A 23575-nucleotide genomic window follows, 5' to 3' on the forward strand; every position below is an offset into this window, starting at 1 on the left:
CAGAAAGGCATTCAGACATTAAGAAACCCATGCCTTTCTTAATAAATAAATATTAATGGAAAAACAATCCTATTTGCTTTTTTAATGTTTAAAAGGCACATTTATTAAACCTCTAATTTTTCAGGTGGGGCTTTTTGATGCAAAAAAAAATCTGAAAAAGTCGCAGGGAAAAAAAGCGCAATGTTTTGGGATTTATTATGGGTCAAAACTGGGACAAATCCAAAAATATTCCAGCTAAAACCGAAATCATGTAAATGTCAATGGCAGATGTCCCTTTTACAATTTGAAAATGATTCTTGGTTTCATAATCTTTGAGGGTTTCAGGCTGGTTTTCGTTCAATAAGCCGATAAAGTCGCGGTGTCGGGTGTCAAATTGAAAAATTTTTGGTTTTTCGGGCATCAGTTTGAAAAAGTCGCACAATTTAATTTGTCTCAATTTTTTTTTGGTTCAGATTTATTGGTAAATTAACGGGATTAGGGCTTGAGTGTTTGGTCAATTTTTTTTTTAATATTGAGAAAAAGTTGTGTTTTAGTAAATACCCCCTTAAATATCATTTAAACTTCACAGTGGAAAATCACAGGACCAAGCATATATTCCAAACCTGTATTTTTATGTAATGGAAACAGAAGCATATGACCTGAATACTTTTTTTTCCCTTTTGTGCTTACTTATTTGGTTTATAGTGACCCCTGCAGGCTGCCATTGTATAATCACTGGCTAAGGCAGCAATGGCCCCTCTCATTTGTCAACAGATTCTCATCATTAGGTGTTTCATAGCAGCCTGTCACAGTACACATATGGGCAAACTCATACCAAACTTTGATCAGATTTCTTGCAGGATTCCAAAACATTGAGTTTTGATGGAATACATCCAACTGGCTGATCAATTTGAACAGACCCAGTAAAATGATGGACCACAATGGATATAGACATTGCAAGAGCCCCCTCACTGCCACATTGACATCTTGTTAGCTGTATTAATTATTTAGGCTTTATAACCCCAAATGCCATAAATTAGGAACATGCTCTTTGTCAAACGGTGCCATAAAAACTCAAATAAAGTTTAAACTAGACTGAGCTTCTGCCCCTATGAGTCCTGCTCTGATATACTGCTCTATTTTTAGAAAGAAACATCTTCCCTGTATTTTTCTCTAAACAGAAAATGTTTCCCTTTTTATTACTAAGGCATAAGGGTTGCCACTTGCAGCTGAAGTCAGCCTTGCATGCTTCTTTACTAGGGAAGCACCTAATCCACTATTTTGGATTCGGCTGAACCCCTGAAACCTTTGTGAAGTTGAGCTCTCAAAAACGGGACTGTCCCACTGAAAACGGGACAGTTGGGAGGTATGTGCTACATTGCTTCAAAGCAGAGTCTAGAACTGGGCAAACAGATTCTACTGCATTCTATATGAATTACATTTACATACAAATGGAAAATCATTGATAATTCCTAATTACTTTATATTGGAAAGTTGATTTAAATACAAACTCATTTTTATACCTTTAAAATCTACAGGCATATTACCTTTTAGGCTGTGTTTTATTTGTGCTATAACCAGTTGACAGTTTCCTTTAATGAAAAAGGGTTACAGGTTGGAAGGTTGCTGTAGACGTTCCACTGTTTTATCATAGACTTTTAATCCCAATGAAAAAACGAGTAGTGATGGGCGAATTTATTCGCGCCGAATTTGGGAGAGTCGCCCCCAGCGAATAAATTCGCTTCACGCCCGCGAAAATTCGTCCGAAAAAATCCGGATGCCGGCGTCAAAAACGGGCACCGGCGTCAAAAACGGGTGTCGGCGTCAAAAAGAATTTTTGGCGAACTGAAACGGCGCAAATTCGCCCATCACTAAAAACGAGTGTATAATATCAATAATTTACCCGTGAGTATGTAGTTGCTTTATCATTTTGGATCCACTGGGGGTTATTTATAACATATTTACCTTATGCTTTAGCAATGTCTATGGTGTGGGTTGCAGGGTTGGGGTTTTCATTGGTAAATAACTATCAGTTAATTCTTCATACTTTAGCTGTAGCTATTTGGAAAAAGAGAGACTACATGTTAAGGCACTAGTCCATGTAGGACAATACAAAATATGAAGTGCGCGTGATTAGAAAGTGAGCAGTTTAAGCCCTACTGACAGGAGAAATGTGTTACCCCGCTACATACAATCAGACAATGAACAGTTTTAGAAAAAATAACAATATTAAAAATAATATAAAGAAATACAATTTACATTTTCCTTAGAGGAAACGATCTACGTGAAAGGAATAAATACAGCTGGTGCGAAATATAAAATTCTTCAGACAGTGTAACGCTATTTTGTACCACAAAACGACAGGCTTCTCTTGTTCTTCTAATCCATGTTGCAGTTCACTTCCGACTGACTCTTTTCTCCGTTCACCAGGTTCTTTTCCTGCTGCTCTGCTAAGACCTGCCACATCTGCTTATTCCTCTGACAGCCGTCAAGTAAAGGGTAACACGATTCAGAGATCTGCGTCAAGGCCTATGGAACAAATGTATACGGTGAGGACTGAACTTGTCTTGCAAGAAAATAGGTAAAACAAGCATTAGGTTCTGCATAGGTACTGTAGAGTCTTATGTCATAGACAAGAGACAAGTTCTATTAGGGGAAATGTATGGGGATTGGGGAAGTGTTGGGGATCCTTTTTGAATGGGACCCAATACCCAAGGCATGTTGGCAATCATTATTATTTTTTATGTTGACTTCTTTTGCTGTTTTCCTCCTTTTTGTAGCAAAGCAGTGGCCTAAACATACACCAGCCTCATTAGCAGTAGCAATGGCGTTAAAGGGGTGGTTAACCTTTAAGTTAACTTTTAGTATGTTATAGAATGGTCAGTTCTAAGCAACTTTTCAGTTGGCCTTAATTTAGTCTTTTTTATATAGTTTTTGAATTATTTGACTTCTTTGAGCTTTAAAATGGGGGTCACCGACCCCATCTAAAAATCAAATGCTCTGTATGGCTACAAATGTATAGTTATTGCTACATTTTATCACTCATCTTTCCATTCAGGCCCTCTCCTATTCATATTCCAGTCTTTCATTTTAAATCAATGCATGGTTCTAGGGAAATTTGTACCCTAGCAACCAAATTGCAAACTGGAGAGATGCTGAATAAAAAGCTAAATAAATCAAAAAAACACAAACGTTAAAAAATTAAAACCAATTGCAAATTGTCTCAGAATATCACTCTCTACATCATACTAAAAGTAAACTTAAAGGTGAACAATGCCCTTAAGTTATATATCAAAGCAAGATGTATATAGACAGCTATTTAAAGGAGAAGTAAAGCTTAACAAAAGAAGTAGGTTAGACATGTTGCACATTATGTTTTGGGCTTCTGTACCAGCCCAAGGCAAACACAGCCCTTTACAGTAAAGATCTGTGTCTCCAAAGATGCCCCAATAGCTCCCCATCTTCTTTTCTGCTGATTCACTGCACATGCTCTGTGCTGCTGTCACTTACTGAGCTTAGGGACCCACGCACAATATACAGTACAGATAGAATAGAAATGTCACAATATAAGGCTAATTAGTAATTAATACAGATAATTACTACAGAAACCTGTGCATCTAGAATCAGACTTTAATAATCATCCCTGTAGCATCAGTTTATATTACAAACCAACCTCATTTTCTGCTTGATAATTTGCGACAACCCCTAAGCTTAGCTGCTCCCCACTGAGCAGACACTTTCCAAAATGGTGACCCAATGAGACAAGTTTGAAGTCCTGGATCATTGCTGCTAATGAGAGGCTGAAACTTTCTGCTGGTGCAATAAAGTCAGTAAATAAAATATGGCATTTCTAGCCATATTCATTTTTAGGGTTAATTCTCCTTTAAATTCCGCTACATCCATTTTCAGTGTTGCTATATAAATATATAGAGGGCGGTTTCCTATTCCAGGATGCTAAATAAACTGACAATGAATATGTATGAAAAAAGAAAGGTGGCACACCTCGTAAAGTTCTAAGCAGACTGCGTCAATAAATCCAACCTGCATGCTGGGTATTTTGTCTTTCTTTTCTCTGTTCATCAGGTCCTGAAAGAGATCATTTAAACAGTGTAGGCAGTGCATGGGGATGTCGTCTTTCAAACTTCACTTAAGGACACTAAGCAGGATCTAGTTTGGCAGCTCATCATATGGAAAATATAGAACTATCTAAGCACCCCACTTCAGTGTGAATAGTGTGTGTGTGTATATGTGTGTAAATGGTTCCTTGAAAAGAACTATATATATATATATATATATATATATATATATATATATATATATATATATATATATATATATATATATATATATATATATATATATGAAAAACATCCTCTGTTCCCATATTCGTCCATTTCAGCTCAGGAAATATACTGTGAGATGTCTTCAAGCGGTAAAACACATCTTGTGGTATAATAACATGCAATAAATATTGCCCAGTGTATTTATAACTTGTGTGTACGGAGCTCGGAGCCAAACCAATTTACTGAGGTAACAAGCCAACATTATTTTCATAAGCAACTGAGGAGCAATAAGCACTGCGCAAGTGCACTGGGTACTTGCTAATATCTGGCATGACCAATGGTCCCCGAAGAGCAGTTTGGAAACCACAGCAGTAGTCTTTTCATTAGGCTGCAAAATCCCAGCAATTGGTACGTTAGTGTGCAAACCAAATACACTAATATTTGTGCATTCCTTGTGCCCTCTAACTGCCAAATAAAATAAACCGGTTGACAGTTATTAGGTGTACAAGAATATTTAGTAAAGTCTCCTCTCTCCACAACAGAATTAAAACATAACACCAGATCTGTCAAAGAAATTAGACCCATTTGGCTTCGATTTCCCAAACGCATTTGATGGTCAGTACACCCTAAACTCAGGGGGATACTGGGGATTAGGAGTCAGATTTTCACAAACAAAACTGGGGGAAAGAAATTGCCTCAGATTTTCTGAAAATAAATACTAATTCAGACTGGGGAGATTGTCTCCGTTAATGCAGTTGAATTGGGCAAACGTTGCTTCAAAGGAAACGGAACCTACAAAGCCGTTTTGCTTTATAGAAAAGAGCTGCTAAAAGCACAAATGTAGGTGTAAATGTTTCAGGAGCTTATTGCAAATATATATGTACACATCTGGCTTCCTGCTTTAAAGCCTGCTGAATGTTCCTGCAACGGGCCTCAATAAGGGACAGATTTATTCCAATTCAAACTGGGGAATTCTAAAGGATTACTAGCAGGTCGATATTTATAACTTACTAAATACTAAACAGTGTTTGAATACATTTGCCTTTTTTTTTAATGTGACAAAACTGCTGTACTAGGGAGTTATAGTTCAGAGCAGACCATTTTTTAATATATCAAATAATCATTTGCAGGAAACTTGAAATGGCAGCTCCCACTCCATGTAGTGTTCGTTACTACAATTTGTAACTACGATTTTTAGATTAAGGAAGCTTACAAAAATCAATAAAAAATTGAGTGCAATTCAGTTCAATACCATTACTGTTACGAATTGTATCAAGCTAGTGCCATCTATTGGTCGAATTGGTTCATGTATAGAGAAATAAGCTGTTTTAGTTAGTGCCATCTGTTTGCTGATATGTGTCAGCTCATTGGCAATTTTTATAATGATAACAATGCTGATGGAGGTGTGATGAGAAGATTCCCTTGTCTTCCTTTATTTATGCATGGGTTCTTAATGAGAGACAAGCATTAATAATGCGACAAGCATTAATATGGTCATTCCATTAAAAGGGGAAGCACTATACATGATGTATGATTACTAAACAAAGTCTCCTGACACATCTTTTCACCAGTAAAGCAATGGGTCCATTACAATGTTCATCAGTGGTCAGCTTGATGGAAATCTTCTTGTATTGATAACTCAAAGACCTATAATACACTCTTCTTCATTAGACTGTAAGTCCTTTCCATCTTTACCTCTTGTTTTGGTTATTGGCAATTATTGTATGTTTTTCTACTTGTAATGTATACATGCATTTATTGTACCATGCTGTGGAATAGATTGGTGTTTTATAATAATAATATTATCATACTATTTAATTAGACAATTCTCAAGTATGGGATCTTGTGTATTCTAGCAAATGTGCACCATTTTGTCTTGTATTGTCTGGCAAGAGTCTAGCAGATGTGGTTTTTCACCCTCTGAGGCCCTGCATACAATGGTGATAAAGACAGGCAATGACTAATATTTGTGCCCATATTTTTATTTGGGGAATGATGCACATATCTCATATAGTAAGGTGGATGTACCATATTCATACGGAAGAGGAGAAAGTATCAAAACTGGTGACATATGCTTAGTACTAGTGCAGTCCACGTACACTATGAGCCTGCATTCTCATGGCGTAGCACAGGGGTTCCCAACCTTTTTTTATTTGTGATCCACATTTAAATGTAAAAAGAGTTGGAGAGCAACACAAGCATGAAAAATTCCACGGGCATGTCAAATAATGGCTGTGATTGGCTATTTGATAGTCTCTGTATGGACTGGCAGCCTACAGGAGACTCTGTTTGGGGGTTGGTGAGCAACATGTTTCTCTCGAGCTACTGGTTGGGGACCACTGGCGTAGCACATTAATATTTGTTTCAGCACAGCGGGGCAGCTACAGCCTCATTATACACTGGGGCCAGGTGGGCAAAGAGGTTGCAAAAAGGCTGATGCTTTTTAACTCTACACCCTCACCCCACATTGTATAAAAAGTATTACAAGTTATAATTTACACCTGTGTGGATCTTTGTTTTATGACCCAAGCACCTTGAATAATAATAAAAATATTCTGCACTAGGTTTAATACTTACTATTGGTTCGATATTAAGTTCCCTCCTTTCTTTATCCCCTTGGTCATAAAATTCTGCGGCTACAAGTTCAGCTATCTGCAATGCAAAAAAGGAACATTCTTTCCATCTATTGTAAGATTAGCTTGATTACTGATCACATCATTCTCTCTCTCTCTCTCTCTCTCTCTCTCTCCAGTGACGCCACTTACATAAACACACAGTCTAGACGAGAAACTCCATTATACACTGAAATGTCATTCTGTCAAAGGATCAGGTTCTTGATCCAATTCAGGTTGTTAAGGTTTCTATAATCACATTTTACAAGTTGCAGACAATCTCATGAGCCCTTGCCTGTTTTTCTCTCTCAGGGTTTGGGGTAAATAAAAAATTAAGAAAGGCCCTTACTATTTGAGACTTAATTACATTTCAGCTGTCAGGGGGATGCTGGGATTTGTAGTGTCACAGTATGTTAAGGTTGTCATTGCCTAAAGATCACAGGTCAGTTTGTTGTGGCGTTCTGCAGTTTTGTAGGCTATTTAATAAAGTAAAACAAAGCCAAAGTCATATGCAGGTATCCAAGTAAATATCTTTGATTTCACACTGACAGCGCATTTTAGTAACAGCTATGCATGGAGCCAATCTCCACATGGATCTTATTTTTCTTTATGAGGAGCTGCTTCTAGATAGACTGAATGCTATCATGTGCTGTGTCACCATGCAGAAGAAAGTAAATGGAGATCACTGTGCTGCAGATTATGCAGAAGCCCAAGGACTGCTACATATATCTATATCTATATTTATATCTATATCTATATCTATATCTATATCTATATATATATATATATATATATATGATTTTATCTATTTATAAGGTTGTTTTAGTTCTACAAAGCTACAATAAAATGGAACAAAATCAGTGCAATAGTATTCTTACCAGCAAATCTTGCACACATTTCTCAAATTCTCCCTTGAAATCTTCAGTATGTTATAAAGTATTATGGGGGTTATTTACTAAAACTCAAATGAATCAAATTTTTTTTTATTAAAGCAAAGTTGATCAAACTTCCTAACATGAATTGAGCTCATTTATCAATACATTTTCATGAAAAACTCAGAGCAAAAAAACACTGAAACAACACCAGGCGTCAATTAGTATCGTGCGATTGACTCTCAAAAAACTCACCTTTATTGAATTTTAGCTGAAAAAACTCAACTTTATCGGATTATCAGACAAAACCCCAAACTTTATCAGATTATCAAGCGCAGATCACAATATAAAGAAATAACTTCAGGGACATCTGGCATTGACTTCTACATGACTTTAACAGGTTTGAGATGGAGTATTTTCAGCAGCTTTGGGGTATAATAGTCTCTAAAAATGTGAGTTTTCCCCTTAACCACCTCAACTAGATAAATTTGAGGTTTAAAACATGTGCCCCTAAGTATATGAAAGTATATAAAGGTTATACATAAAACACTGGGGTCAGTGAGGCAACTGCTCAAAATTGGATTGGGGCCTCAGAACCCCAGCACCCATACCCTGTGTTCAGGGTGATAGGAGGTAATGGTCCAAATCAACACTAACAGCCAACTACTGGCAACTGTGCTAAAGGTGTCACATGAGTGGTGGTGGCAAATCATCGCCACAATTCCATTGACCCATTGGGTACACTTGGGGGGGGGGTAAATTATAACTGCACATTCATCTATGGTTATACCCTCAGCCCAGTTTATTGGTCTCCTCCTCCTTACTCAAGGGGGTTCTTAAAATACATTTCCATAACACAGACATTTTACCCCTTGGCAAAACGTAATTTGTAAAGCCCCTTTCCATTCTAAATTAAGGAAAGAATATGGTATGCATAGGTTATAGGACAGAAAAACTTCACTGCAATTTATGGAGAACACAGGTGGAAAAAGCAATAGGAGACTAGATAATATAGATAATATTTATCTAGATATTTTTTTACCCCACAAAAGGGACAGACCTAAAATTGGAAGACATAACCTATAGTGATTGATCCATGGAACTGATTAGCAGCTGGCCTGCTGGAGGCTTTGCCTAACTCCCCCTGTATCAACTTGACAAAGATTAGGCTTTATAGTAAAACATAAGTGTCTGAATTGTATCTTGTTGCCAAGACTGATTCAAAGGAAAAGGAAGTGCCTGCCAATGAGCAGGGATGATTTGATCCTTATGGTTCTCCATGATTTGACTGCAGTGACAGAATATCCTACCTACCAGAAAAGAATTTGGAGTCAAACTGCTTTGAATAACAGCAAGTGTGTGTTAAGTATAAGTTGCAAGGTTCCAAATGTGGGCATGGCATCCTATAAATATCATTAATTACAAAAAAGTGTTGATACAGCATTGAGATGTATGGATTAGTGTTTTTATATACAGACCCGTTGCTGAACTGGCCAAGGCTTTGTTATTGCAGATAGATCACAAGCCGTCATCAGCATTGCTCTGTACACAAACAAAACAAAGAAGCAACTGTAAGCATGATACACTGCAATGTCTAATGTACTGGAAATTGCTCTGTATTTGGCACAAAACAAAAAAGCAAAAGTAAGCATGATACACTGCAATATCTAATGTACTGGAAATACTGCATGCTGAAGCTCAGATTCGATTCAATATCAGGCACTTTTGCCCAGTAAGACACATTATGGTTCACGTTTAGATCTCAGCACACACAGACTTCTCTGTGATGGCAGTCCAATTAGAGATGGACCAAATCTGCCTGGTGATTAGCTACAATATAGTTTGGTCCTTTCAAGCTAAAACTTATAGGGTTGTTGTAAATGACCAAAGTCACCTGTCAGAATCTACACTTAGTGCATAGCCGTTTTTTGCATCAAGTTATCAGTTATCAAGCCTGTGGATATTCTCCCAAATCTATAAACAATATGGCTAGAAATGGTAACTGTAATCAATGCAGTAAATACCATAACTGGCTCTTATATATATCTGTTGCACAGATGTGTGCTGCTGAATAATATAGTTGCATAGAAATAGCTGTGGCCTTGTCAGCTCCTTGTGACCTTGGGTAAGTCTGTTCCTCACACCCTTAGGCACCAACAGTTCTGTTGTACTCAATGTTCTGAATATCCCCAGATTTACTGGGGCAGAAAAAAATCTATTTACAATATACATAAGAGTAAAATTTGCAGTGTTCGATATATATATGGAACACTGCAATATTGATTGAAAACTGATTTAATTTTAGATGTATTCTGCCCCAGTATTTTTTTTAAAAAATACTGCTGATGTTACTCTTAAAGGAACAGTAACACCAAAAAATTGCAGTGTTTAAAGTAATGAAAATATCATGTACTGTTGCCCTGCACTGGTAATAGTGGATAGTAGATAACAGATAACACCCTTATGTTGTACAGAGCTTATCTGCTGTGTAAGCTGAGACTTTTCTCCTTTGGCTGCCCCCATTGCTATACAGCAGCTCATTTATATAAACAATGGTAGAGTTTCACAGCATTCTTAAGGCCCCCATACACGGACCAATAAAAAGCTGCCGACAGACGAGTCGGCAGCTTATTGGCCCGTGTGTGGGGCCATCCGACGGGCATCCGCAATCGATATCTGTCCGAAAGTCGGCCAGATGTTGATCAGGCAGGGTAAAAAATCTAGTTTGATCGCGGCCGCATCTGTTCAGTGATGCGGCCTCCATTCTGATCCGATCTGACCGCCCGTATGGCATCCATTCCGATCTGATCGTTGGGCCCTAGGATCAGTCCGATATTGCCCACCTCAATGTGGGCATATCGGGGAGAGATCCACTCATTTGGCAACATCACCAAACCTCCCTGTATATGGCCACCTTTACACTGCACTGTGCAGTTAACGTGGTCATGTTTTAAATACAGCAACACCGCATTTGTTTCATGTAAACATGCTCAAAAGTGTCTGTACTTACAAAAACAATTCTTTTTGTGAAGTGTCGTCCCATTTAAATTTTTTCTTGTTCACTAATTCAAAGAAATCACTTCTTCTCCTTAAAAAAAAAGTTGGCATTATTCACATGTGGATAAAGCATATAAATAAACTTTAATGGTCACATTAACTGACTGTATATAAATAGACTCACACAACAATTTATTGAACACATATGTTTTCCCACAAGTTTCATATTCAGCCCAGCACACAAGAGCTTTGCTACATTATAGTGTTCTGAATTTATGGCTACGGTCTGTAGCTTTTCAAGTCCGCAATAGAATACTAGGGATACTGGCACCTCTCCTACCCTTTAACTGCACCACTGTTTAAGCTAAACTATACTAGTTAAAGAGAACTAAATGATATTGCAATTGTGATCTAAATGTTCTATCCTCTTCTTACATTTAATCTATACACCCTTCTCCTTTGTTTGCTTCTTCTATCCAGAATAGCAGTAGGTTTGAAAGAACTATGAAAAGGAAAAAAACTTTAAAATATACATGTCAAAATACAATTTTAACGTAATAATTTAAATGTGTTTGTAGGATACCAAAATCTATGGAACCTCTAGGATGCTTCACATTTTAAGATGTTTTTATGTGAAAATAAAAACCCCAACTGAAAAATTAAATGTATATTTTCAAGTTTGTTTCGGATAAGGGATCTTTTTGTAATTTGGATCACCATACTTTAAGTCTGCTAAAAAGCATTTAAACATAAAATAATCCCAACAGGATTGATTTGCAACCAATATGGGTTCATGGTACTTAAAGACAAGGAAATTATAATGATTTGCTTAAAATGGGGTCTAAGGGAAAAGGCCTTTCCATAATTTGGAACTTTCTGGACAATGGGATTCCAGAGCTCTATAGGAGAAAATGTACTGTTGTAAAATATACAGTTACGAAAAATCACCAAGGAGTTCCATAACCATATCACTTCATATACAGATTTTGGAATCTCCTAGGTTACTTCAATTATACTTATATTTCATGGGACACACTATTTTTTTTATTATAATACAAATTAGTCTCATGAGTGCATTACTGAGCACTGATTATAACTGAACATTTTTTGACCACACCCATTTTATGGCCACACCCCTTAATTACAATATCCATTTTACAAAATTTGGCAGGTTCAAGTTTGAACACATTTCTAGGACTTTTAGTGCAATGTTTTATGTGCAATGTTTTTGCTAATGAAGGTGAATTGCCCTTTAAGCTGCTTGTCTCAGTTCTTCCAAGAGACTTGCTTATCTTAAATAGTTACAAAAGTAAGTGCAGCTGCTGAGTAGTCTGGGCTCTCTGCAAGAAAGCCTCTTAGTTTAATTAAGTTTCAGAAACTTTTTCTCAAGTCAGTGAAGGAGATCAAAGAGAAAGTCGGGACATTTCAGTAAGAAACCCATGACTGTGGGCTGAGCTGTCAAAATCAAGACTGTCCTGCAGAAAAAAAGGGACAGTTTGGAGGTATGATTTATAGCTCTATATATTATATGCTTACAGGCCCAGTGTGTACTTGACTGTGAAAGTAAAAATTATTTAATTATTAATTTATAACAGCATTGTCCAACTGCCTCTTAAAAAGTTGTTTCTGGGCCGAACTCTTTCTTAAAATGAATATTATGAAGTGCAAAGAAGTACACGGAGTCCAGGTAAGTAGGATAAGAGCAATGTGACCCCGGGGAGAAAAATTATAGTTTTTGTAACAGTGTAAAAAAAAGTAGCAAATATTTCCACTTATATTTTCAGCTAAGTGCTGCCAAAAATATCACAAAAGTGATGAGTCACACAGCCTGTAGATATCATCAACCCATCTCCTAGCTATGCACCAGTGTGAATTATTGATGGGTTTTACTCATTCCTCCCATTAGGCCATACATTTTTTAAGAGAAAAATACTGGACACACACTGTAAAAGATTTTTATACTAAAACATAGCTAGGAAAATGGGCAGCAAATTAATGAAGCCTTATATTATTTGACATTGCATGTACTGTAGAAAGGCAAACTTCCGCTTGGGTTCTTCACTCCTTGTGCTTGGGAACAGCTGCTTGCTCCTACCCTTTTTTTCCTATGGCTACTTTACAGCACAGCAGGGTGTGAGAGCTCGTAAAGTCAGCAGTGCACAAGAAACACTCTGCCAAGTCACTTTCATTTATATATTTGTGAATGTTTCAAAATACACATAGTAGCCATAGTTTTCCTATAAAAGCTCTTAAATCGCACAACCTATGCTTATTTTAACTTTTAATGTATTTCTTTTTAAGAAGAAAAAGTAAATCAGCAGGCATAGCTTACTTAATGTATAGTGCCAAGTCAGTAGCAAGGATGGCTTTTTTAATCATCTTCAGAACAGTCTTGTAGTCTTGAACAGAAAGGCCACTTAGAATCTGGTTACCCTAAAGATAAAAATATCCCGTAACATACTGACATGCAACAATAGCATTAAGATTTATTGATGATGCATATGTCCTTACATAGTGCCACATACTGTACAAGATTATCTTATTCACAGAAATGGCTATGCCTAAAATACCCACACTATGGGGATTATTTACTAAACCTTGAACTTATCTGTTCTGGCTTTTTGGGGCAAAAACTTAGTGAAAAAGAAATCAGAGAATTTTTCCGAGATTTATTATACCCCGATGCTGCAAAAAATGGAATAAAAAAATCCACCATCTCAGACCTGTCGAGGTCATGTATAAGTAAATGGGAGGTGTACCTTTCCCAATTTGAAGATATCATAAAGAGAGGAAAAAAAGTCCGAAAAAATTGTACGATTCGGGTTTTCACTCAAGATTTTAGTAAATAATCCCCTACCTTTGGTACCAGAAGAACAGGAAGAAATCTTGCTTACAAAGGGTTGCACAGACTCATATTCCTTCATATAAATCTATAAAAGTTGCTACAGGGTCCTAACAGCTTCTGTTTGACTTAAAAATATTTGGGGGCTAATTTACTTGAACGCCAAGCCTTTGGCCATGTTTCTTGAGCTTAGTGCCATTTTTACAGGTTTACTTTCTTGATTTCAGGAGCTATAAGTGACCTAACTTTGCCTGTTATGCTCCCTTGATTAATGAGAATCCTGATCTTCAAATAAGGCTTTGGACCCCACATTTGATCATTTCTCCCTTTGCATATAACAAAGTTATGATGATATTATCCCTTGATTTAGTGTACTATAGTCTGTAACTTGCTTCACCGGCTATAAAGCAGAGCTACGACACTAAACCTTTGTGTTTATAATACTTAGCTATACCAAACTGAAAGCATGCTTACCTGACTATTAAGTATCATGAGGCACTGGTCAAAATGGTGGTTCTCCATGATGGAATGACAATACAGCTGTGCTAGAGGATGTTCACTTCTGGTGGAAAACAAGAATTATTTGTTTTTAATTTCAATAAAATAAATACAAAAATGAAGTAGAGTCTACATTGTGTACACTCCAATATACAGAATTACTTGTAAATGGAATTGCTATTGAAAACATAATTTGAACAGCTGGTTCTGACCAATGTAGCAGATGGGAACTGGAGGAGAGCCTGCTTCCGCTACTTTGTATTACGAGACAGAAACAGCGAGCAGAACTGGTCAAGTAGTGCTTTCAATTGGAATGAAAAACACTGAGGATGTTGAATGTATTTTAGAAAACTGCCGAGTGTTACACTTTATTTCATTATGTAAAAGTGTCACTTATTTGTTCACAAACAGTTAAAGTGGTTGTTCACTTTTAAATTAACTCTTGGTATGGTGTAGAGAGTGATATACTAAGACAATTTGCAATTGGTTTTCATTTTTTGTGGTTTTTGAGTTATTTAGCTTTTTATTCAGCTGCTCTCCAGTTTGCAATTTTAGCTGTTTGCTAGGATTAAAATTATCCTAGCAACCATGCATTGATTTGAATAAGAGACTGGAATATGAATAGTAGAGGGCCTGAATAGAAATATGAATAGAAAAGAAGTAACAATAACAATAAATTTATAGCCTTACAAAGCATTTGTTCTTTAGATGGGGTCAGTGACACCCCATTTGAAAGCTGCAAAGAGTCAGAAGAAAAAGGCAAATAATGTAAAAACTATAAAAAATGAACAATAAATAGTGATGGGTGGATTTATCCCGAAACGGTGAAAAATTTGCGAAATGCATTGAAGTCAATGGGAGTCAAAATAAGTTTGACACGTGCAACAATTTTTATATGCGTGCAACTATTTTGACGCGGCAGATTTTTTTTGCCGGCTACTTTTCACCACAGTTTCGCAAAGTTATTTGCATATCCCTTAAAGGGGAAGTAAAGTCTAAAATAGAATAAGGCTAGAAATGCTGTATTTTAAATATCCGTTTAAACCAAGCAAGGTGCATACAATTAGTAGTAGCCGATTTATAGCCTGCATTAGAGACACATTTGCTTTATATTGACATATTTACCCACACCGATATGGGACTTAGCCTCTATATGCAAATAAACAATACTAGATAGCCAGGGCCATACAGGTAGAGTTAAAAAGCAATATTTATTATCACCATGCCAAAAATACTAAAACCATTTAAAATAAGCAGCGCTGCTTGGGGGGTGGGGATCCCATTATCCCTATTTTGCATATATTATATACAATACAGTAAAAGAGGCTGCGTGCACGCAAAAAGAAGCCTCCAATATATTTCAGTTGCAACCAACTCTTAATCAAGAGCATCAATCTGGATAAATCCGTAATTAAGTATTCGTGGGATGAGGAGAGCGATGAGTCATCACGGCTGTGATATAAGTCGCCAATAGGGTACTCAATTTGATGGTAGAAAAGGTGATTAATCCAGTTCTGATTATGAATAATAAGATATCAGGATGTAAAACGGCATGTGAGGGCGGAGCCGGTGTGGGATTAACTCTTTGGTGCCCAGAGTGATTCAGTCTAAATGGTAAGGACATAGGCACTAGAGGGGGAAATATCCCCTATGCATATCCAATGGACATCCGGATCCCGGTGTTTTGGTGGTATAGCAATCGCTATGTAATCATATTCGTCCCACCGCTCTGTAGCAGGCCGCTGTGCAGAATAGAAAAGATACTGACCGTAATGGATCACCTCCCACACCGAATGCTCAACGCTCCATACTCACGTCCTTCTTTTACTGTATTGTATATAATATATGCAAAATAGGGATAATGGGATCCCCACCCCCCAAGCAGCGCTGCTTATTTTAAATGGTTTTAGTATTTTTGGCATGGTGATAATAAATATTGCTTTTTAACTCTACCTGTATGGCCCTGGCTATCTAGTATTGTTTATTTGCATTTAGAGGCTAAGTCCCATATCGGTGTGGGTAAATAATGCTGTATTTTATTTACTAAACATAAACATGAACTTATTGCACCACAAGCCTAATCAAACAAATGATTTATGCTTTTAAAATTGGCAACAGGGGGTCACAATCTTGTAATTTTGTTAAACATTTTTGCAAGACTATGCACATGCTCAGTGTGGTCTGGGCTGCTTAGAGATCATCATAAATTATCAAAACAGTAGGAGTCAAATAATATCTGCCAGAAGCTGATACAGCAAGACTGATTAATAATCAGAATATGCAGACTGCATTGGGTCCTGTGTTGTCATGTAATCTAATGTGAATTTTTTATATTGTTAAATACAAACTTTCTCCAACTCTGCAGAACCAGTGGCTGCAGCAAAATAATCCTCCAAACAGAATCCCAAATTATCTGTTTAAATCTGGCTCCATGATCTTTGTCCCTGCAGCTGGAGTTGGAAACAGTAAAGGGATGTAAAGGCAAAAATATGATCTAATACAAATCTCTACACAGTCGCCGACTGCTCTACATGGAAACAAACAAAGCTGCTTGAGTTCTGCATGGCTGGGAAGTAAGTATGATTGTTTTGCTGCAGAGCAGTTAGGGATTGTCTGACAATTCCTATCCACAGCAGTAAATGAAGGAAGAATTTCACTGCATACAGTCAGGTTTCTTACAAAAACGGTACACGTATTTTAATTAAAGTATAATTGAGATAGGTTTCTTTTTCATTCAAAAAAGTAAAAATTGGATTTTATTTTTTTGAGTTTACATGCCCTTTAAATGCTCGGGTGATATTGCACCTTAATTTTTTTCCTTCCATGTTAGCTACATTAGGTGGTATTGCCCTAAAAATGTAAAGTTTCTAGCTGTCCCCATTTCCTGGGGACAAGACCTTGGTCCTAGTGGAAACCTGTACCGGGGAAACATACTCACCTGCTATCCTTAACCTCTCTGTGTAAAAGAGAAAGAAAGCAAGAACAGTGCATAGCTACAGGATAGCTACAGCAATGCTATGTGAGAAGCTGTCAGGAGAGAGAGTTTTTTTTTCCATGCCAGCTTTTTACCCTTTGTAGTAATTTCTATTGAGTCTGGGGCATATACAGTATATAAAAACCGAAGCAAGGGTTGGAGAGTATTCTGCTGCAGTGTTGAACAGTGGGGATATATAGTGATCAGCAAGCCAGGAAAATGACATCCACATTCAGAAACAAAGACACATTACATGAGCACACTGCTCTTATATAACTTCTATTGACATTAGTTAAACGAAAACTAAAATAAATAGTTAATTCTCCATATTCAGTTGCCCTCTCTATAATCTTGGTAGCAGTTAATGATATAACAATAGTGATCCCCATGGGTTAGTATCAATCACAGATACTGTATCTTTAACAAAATATTTTGGTTTGCTAGCGGTGTCCCTACTAATCATGTCTTCTACCACAAGCAGTGGCACCATTCTATTTAGTTTAAATTGTCTGTGATTAAGTATAATATTTCTAAAGTGTACCAAGCAGGGCTTTTTACATTGCTAAATATAAGATGCGTTCTGTCTACTGCCATGTATTATATACAGAGCTCTCCAATGCTAAGTATAGGTAGTTTAGCTAATGAACAATGGAAGCTATGAGGGCATGTCTGTGGAACATGGGCTGTTTTTTATTTTTTATTATTTGTGGTTTTTGAGCTATTTATGTTTTTATTCAGCAGCTCTCCAGTCCAAATTACCCTAGGAACCATGCATTGATTTGAATAGGAGTCTGTAATATGAATAGGAGAGGACTTGAATAGAAAGATGAGTAATAAAAAGCAGCAATTACACAGAATCTGTAGCCTTACAGCACATTTGCTTTTTAGATGGGGTCAGTGACCCCATTTAAAAGCTGAAAAGAGCCAACCTTTAGTTATTCGCAGATATGTTTATTCATTCTCTAGGGGCGTACATTTTCTATTGTCCCCATTGACATTTTATCCAAGTAATGTTTTCAATGGTTTACACTGAATAACGTGTTTCTGCACAAAACAGTTTCTTTTATTGAAAAGTTTGCAATCTATAACATAATAAAAGTCACCTTGAATGTGAACCACCCCTTTAAGGAAGTGTGTCCAAAATGAGCATGGTGTAAAGTTCTGTCTGAACAATCCTGTATCCCCATATTAATATCCTTAATGGACCAAACAAAGTCACCCTGTGCCATTTAGAAACAATTTAATGCAGTTTTTATCTATTTTTTATACTTTTTCTGCTATTTTCACAGTTGCACATGGCCTTTAATATATGGTACATGGACCAGCAGAGGTCACTATAATACACAAACTTCACTTGTAAAAGGGACTGTAACTTATAGCTTTACATTTTAAACTAAGATGACACTTTTGATTTTTTGACATATTTGAAATGTGGAATTTGCTTCACACCAAATATATCATGGTAAGAAAAATAATGTCTCCCTGTGAAAATCATATTTCAGCTTTAAGAGCTGATGCTGTTTGGTGGTGTTAAGACAACATGAATTCCTGTTAGACCTGCACTAATGGACCATACTGACTTACACTCCTGACATTCTGCTGAACCTAATCTGATACTTAAAAGAACTGTAATATCTAAAAATGAAACTGTTTTAAAGGAATGGCAATATAATTTACTGTTGCACTGCACTGGTACAACTGGCGTGTTTGCTTTAGAAACACTACTCTAGTTTATATAAACAAGCTGCTTTGTAGGCATTGGCTCAGCCATTCCTGTACAGTATACACAGCAGATAACAAAGAAGCCCTGTAGAATCCCATTGTATACTACAGAGATTATCTGTTATCTTCTATGTCACCTGTGCCTTTTCTCCTTTTCCGCTTTGAATGGCTGCTCCCAAGTCTTTCTGAAACAAACACACCAGTTGTTACAGTGCAGGACAACAGTATATTATGTTTTGATTACTTTAAAATACTTTCTTTTTTCGGTGTTACTGTTCCTTTAACTACCAAGAAATTTAAAAAAAAAATAGAATTTTACTCTTTACTGCTTTGTCACTAATTTAGAATCTAGTGATCTATTTTACACAAATGGGAAACACATTCCCACCCTCCACTAAAAAACCAGCTTGGCTCATGCTACGTACATACCTGGTTAACGTGTTGAATTTTAGGATCAAAACATTCTTAGGGGCACATTTACTAAGGGTCGAATATCGAGGGTTAATTAACCCTCGAATTCGACCCTCAAAGTAAAATCCTTCAACTTTGAATATCGAAGTCGAAGGATTTACTGCAAATACTTTGATCGATCGAAGTAAAAATCGTTCGATCGAACGATTAAATCCTTCGAAACGAACGATTAAATCCTTCGAATCAAACGATTTTTCTTCGATCAGAAAAAGCTTAGAAAACTTATGGGGAAGGTCCCCATAGGCTAACATTGTAGCTCGGTAAGTGGCGAAGTATGTAGTCGAAGTTTTTTTAAAGAGACAGTACTTCGACTATCGAATGGTCGAATAGTCAAACAATTTTTAGTTAGAATCATTCTAGTCGAAGTCGTAGTCGAAGGTCGAAGTAGCCTATTTGATAGTCGAAGTACCCAAAAAAACCTTTGAAATTCAAAGTTTTTTTACTTCGAATCCTTCACTCGAGCTTAGTAAATGTGCCCTTTAGTGTTCTTTTGTAACCTAGATCTGCAGAATATATCTCTCATGTTCGGTATCCCAAAACCACAGCAAACCCCAAGGTTCTGGTCACTGCTCACACTTCTGTCTATAACAGCCGCATTTCACGTCAAGAGGAGCCCTTCGTTACTTGGACGCTGCCAGGTCTTAAAGTGAGAGAACCAAGGGAGGGTTCTGGGCAAGCAACATGTGACAGGTAGAATGGGAACACCGTATGAGTAGTCGTGGAACAGTCCAGGATCATAACAGACAATGTAGTACAGAATCAGGATCCCGAAGAATAGGCAGTAATCAGGCAAGGTCAGTTCAGACAGCGAATCAGCAAATGTCAAGGATAGGCAGTCAGGAACAGATCAAAGCACACCCAGGAACTATCTCAGAATAGACCTATGTTGGGCAATGAGTCAGTGCAGAACAGGAGGCTACATAGCCAGCCTAATGGCTATAGGTGACCATACATGCTACAATTACGATCTTTCCCACGACCATTGGTCGTACGAAATATCTTTCGTCCACTCTACTAATTTTAAGAGCTGAATCGTCAGATATGCAGGAAAAAACAAAGAACTCTTTAGCTCTGTTTGACAATTCAGCATTAACTTTACGATGTTTGAAGATGCCCGATCAAAATTTTTAGTCCTGTCTGATCAACGAATCCAAGGCTTTTTAGCGATATTGGTTGCCTTTTCTCCCACCACACATGCCAAGATTATCATACGAAAGATCTTTCGTACGATAAATATTGGATGATGTCTTTGAGGTTTCATTGTAAGTACTGTCTCTATTTTTGCAGATAAGTTCCATGAAGGATGTTGCAGCTTTGATTTAAACTTTATGATGACATCAGGACAGCATACCTTTTATAAGATTATCTACAATATTCTAATTTACTATGTGTATCAATGTGTATTTTATTTTAATATTGTAAAAAATACCTATGTATTAATCATAGAAATTGTTTGAAAATTATTCTCATGTAGAGTCGACTTTTTAGGGCACATTCAGGCACCATGAATCTTTGCACCAGAAAATCAACAACCACATTACACACTTATGGCTTCTAAACTCTTTTATGCAAAATGATACTTATAAAGTAACTCTTGTAAAGCTCAGGCAGTTGACTAAGCAATTTACTTTACTGTCATATAGAGTCTACGCAGAAAAACACATAACGAATTACTGTATACTCAACAGCCAGTATTTAGGAACATCAATAACTCGGTCAATGAAATGACCCGTTTATTAATACATCTGTTTATATACAAGCCCGCTCTGTCCTTGAACGATCAGAGCTGCGCACGATTGCTCTAGATATTTACTCTATTCAGCCGCTGCTTTCTGTGTGAAATATGGAACAGCAGAACTTTTCTTCGTTAAATGTGAAATTAGCATATTAGGGGGGTCCTTAATTTGTTTTTAGCGTAGTTCCAAACTGGGATTTTAAGCAAATTTCCTGGCTTTTGTAATTACACATTTGCACAGGGAAGATTTTATTTGGCAAGCCAAATGAAACAACAATCTGATACAAACTTAGACTGTAGCAAATCCTAGTTTAAAAAGTAAGCTACATCCTCTATATACGCAGGGTTTCCATTTTATTTATTTCCCCCCAAAACAAAACATCACAGTATGAGGATAAAGATTACAGCATGTACAGAAGATTCTCTCCATATTTACATTGCAAATCTGCCACATGGAGAAATAGGGCTTACAAACAGAGCTCACCTGGATTACAGATGTGTTGCCCTAAGGGTTTTTATATTCCAAACATACAGCATGTTCATTTTATATATATATATATATTCTGCCAAGCTTTCCTGACAGTATAGCCCACTCACATCCACAACAAGATCTTGACTATCTCATTACCCAATTTCTTTGCATGGAGAACTAACCACCAGCTCCTTTGCTATGTAATTCCCATCAGCTACAGTAATCACACATTTCCTTTTTATTTGCACATGAGCAAAAACAATATATAATCTCACCGGGAAACCAATTTAATTCTCTACTCCATAATTCCATGTTCTTCAGGTTAATAAAACAGAAACTCCTTCACTGAAAAGTTCTGCAAGTATTTTTCTGATTCAACCTACTCCTGCACAAGGAGGAATGGGCTGGGGGTATTTTTTTTTTTAATATTTAATTCTGAGAATGGCTCACTTTTTAAGGGGAGGGAAATGATTGTCCAAGGAATCCCTTATAGGGATGTTATTACCTTGATGGCAAATTCCAGGGTACAGAATACAGGATCCTTAGATCCTCACAGTTTAGGTTCACAGTTGCATAGCTAACAAAGCACAAATTATATCAAAAAGATATATGTCCCAAGGCTTTTTTGTAGTAAAAATAAGTTATTTATTAATAATCACAATAAAAAGTTTTTGGTACATACTGACCCCACTTGGTCCACCTTATGCGTTTCGTACCCTCCGGCACTTACTCATAGGGGGGCATGTCCCTCTGGCTTGGATAGTGATTTACAGAAATCAGCCATGTGGACTTCCGACTATTAAATAATGCATAGCTACCAAAGTCAATATACAATAGAATTAGCAGAATACAAAGCAAAAAAAAGTTTTATATGAAAAAAGTCAAGCATAAAACCATTTAACATGTAGATGTCCTGTAGATTTAGCAAAAATTTAATTTTTGAAAATGGTGTCCAGAGAATAACAGTATCATATGAGACAAGAAATAGGGTGACTAGTGACCAAAGGGCTTTCAGTAAACCTTTACTGTCTCGCCTGAAAATTCAGTGATTTGGGGAGAAACCATTTAACATTCCTGTAGATTTAGCAAAATGTAATTTTTGAAAACAGTGTCCAGAGAATAACAGTATCACATGAGCCAAGAAATAGGGTGACTAGTATCCAAAGGGCTTTTATTAAACCTTTACTGTCTGGCTGGAAATTTAGTGATTTGGGGAGAAACTAGATTATTTGTTGAGCAGTGGCTCTGTGGATGCTCCATTTAATTAACTGACCCTCAGATGGGTAATTTGTGCCTTTTTAGTAGCATTTTTGTTCAGTGTGTAACCATCTTGGAAGCTGGATAAAGCAACAACTACAATCAGCAAATAGGCTAGCAGAACAATTTAGCAGTTAACTTTAATGCCACCCACAACAGGAAAGCAGTATAATATAAGTTAAATATATCTCTACATGAAACATACTTCACTTGTTTCCCTGGCTAAACATACATATAAATGAAGGAAAACCAATAATTCTTCTTTGTAGAAAATGTACACAGAAGTGCTGTATGTGTCCAGGTAGAAAAAAAAAAAAAGGGACGGAGAATAAAATGTTGACGTGAAACATAAAAAAAAACAAGGCTCTGCCAGTGCAAATGCTAGAATTTAATGGTTGTCTATTTTGTACGGCTTAAATATAAAGTGAAATGACTTGGGAGAGACAGACAGGACTAATGGAGCAGAACAGAAAAATATTTGCTTTTAGTTATGCAAGAAATCCGACCTTATTCCATTTTACAAATATTAAAAAAAAAGCCATCACCATAGCACTTAGAGTGTTTATTAGTAACGCAAAAATATTCCTTGTTATTGCGCTTTCAGTTCCTAATGCTAACATAACTTTCCAACCGCAGAGGACTGGTCGCATATTAAGATTATAGTTCATTGTGGCAGTTTGGTTTCCTGCCCAAGTTCCTTCTGGGTCTTTCCACCACACATGCCATGATGTGGATTTCAGTAACTGCATTTAGGAGGACAATGACAACAGAATGATTTAATTGCCTTAATATTACAGTGCACTTTTGGCACCATTTAGTAGATTTAGTTACAAACCACAATGCGTGTTGCTTTTTATATTA

General features: G+C 36.8%; 1 protein-coding gene across 3 annotated transcripts in view; it reads right to left on the reverse strand.

The window, feature by feature from the left end:
- Positions 1 to 214: 214 nt before the first annotated feature.
- The window catches only part of LOC108710540 (cGMP-specific 3',5'-cyclic phosphodiesterase-like), a 94396-nt gene continuing 71035 nt past the window's right edge, over positions 215 to 23575 (reverse strand). For all 3 annotated transcript variants that reach the window (XM_041590492.1, XM_041590488.1, XM_041590484.1), the window contains exons 15-21: positions 14060 to 14147; positions 13076 to 13176; positions 10757 to 10834; positions 9225 to 9288; positions 6840 to 6914; positions 3982 to 4065; positions 215 to 2508 (exon numbers count right to left, since the gene is read on the reverse strand). In XM_041590492.1, the coding sequence (XP_041446426.1) occupies positions 2359 to 2508; positions 3982 to 4065; positions 6840 to 6914; positions 9225 to 9288; positions 10757 to 10834; positions 13076 to 13176; positions 14060 to 14147 (640 nt within the window). In that variant the 3' untranslated portion in view covers positions 215 to 2358. The remainder of the gene's footprint in view (positions 2509 to 3981; positions 4066 to 6839; positions 6915 to 9224; positions 9289 to 10756; positions 10835 to 13075; positions 13177 to 14059; positions 14148 to 23575) is intronic.

The sequence above is a fragment of the Xenopus laevis genome, chromosome 1L (genome assembly GCF_017654675.1).
Source record: "Xenopus laevis strain J_2021 chromosome 1L, Xenopus_laevis_v10.1, whole genome shotgun sequence".
NCBI classification, from domain to species: domain Eukaryota; kingdom Metazoa; phylum Chordata; class Amphibia; order Anura; family Pipidae; genus Xenopus; species Xenopus laevis.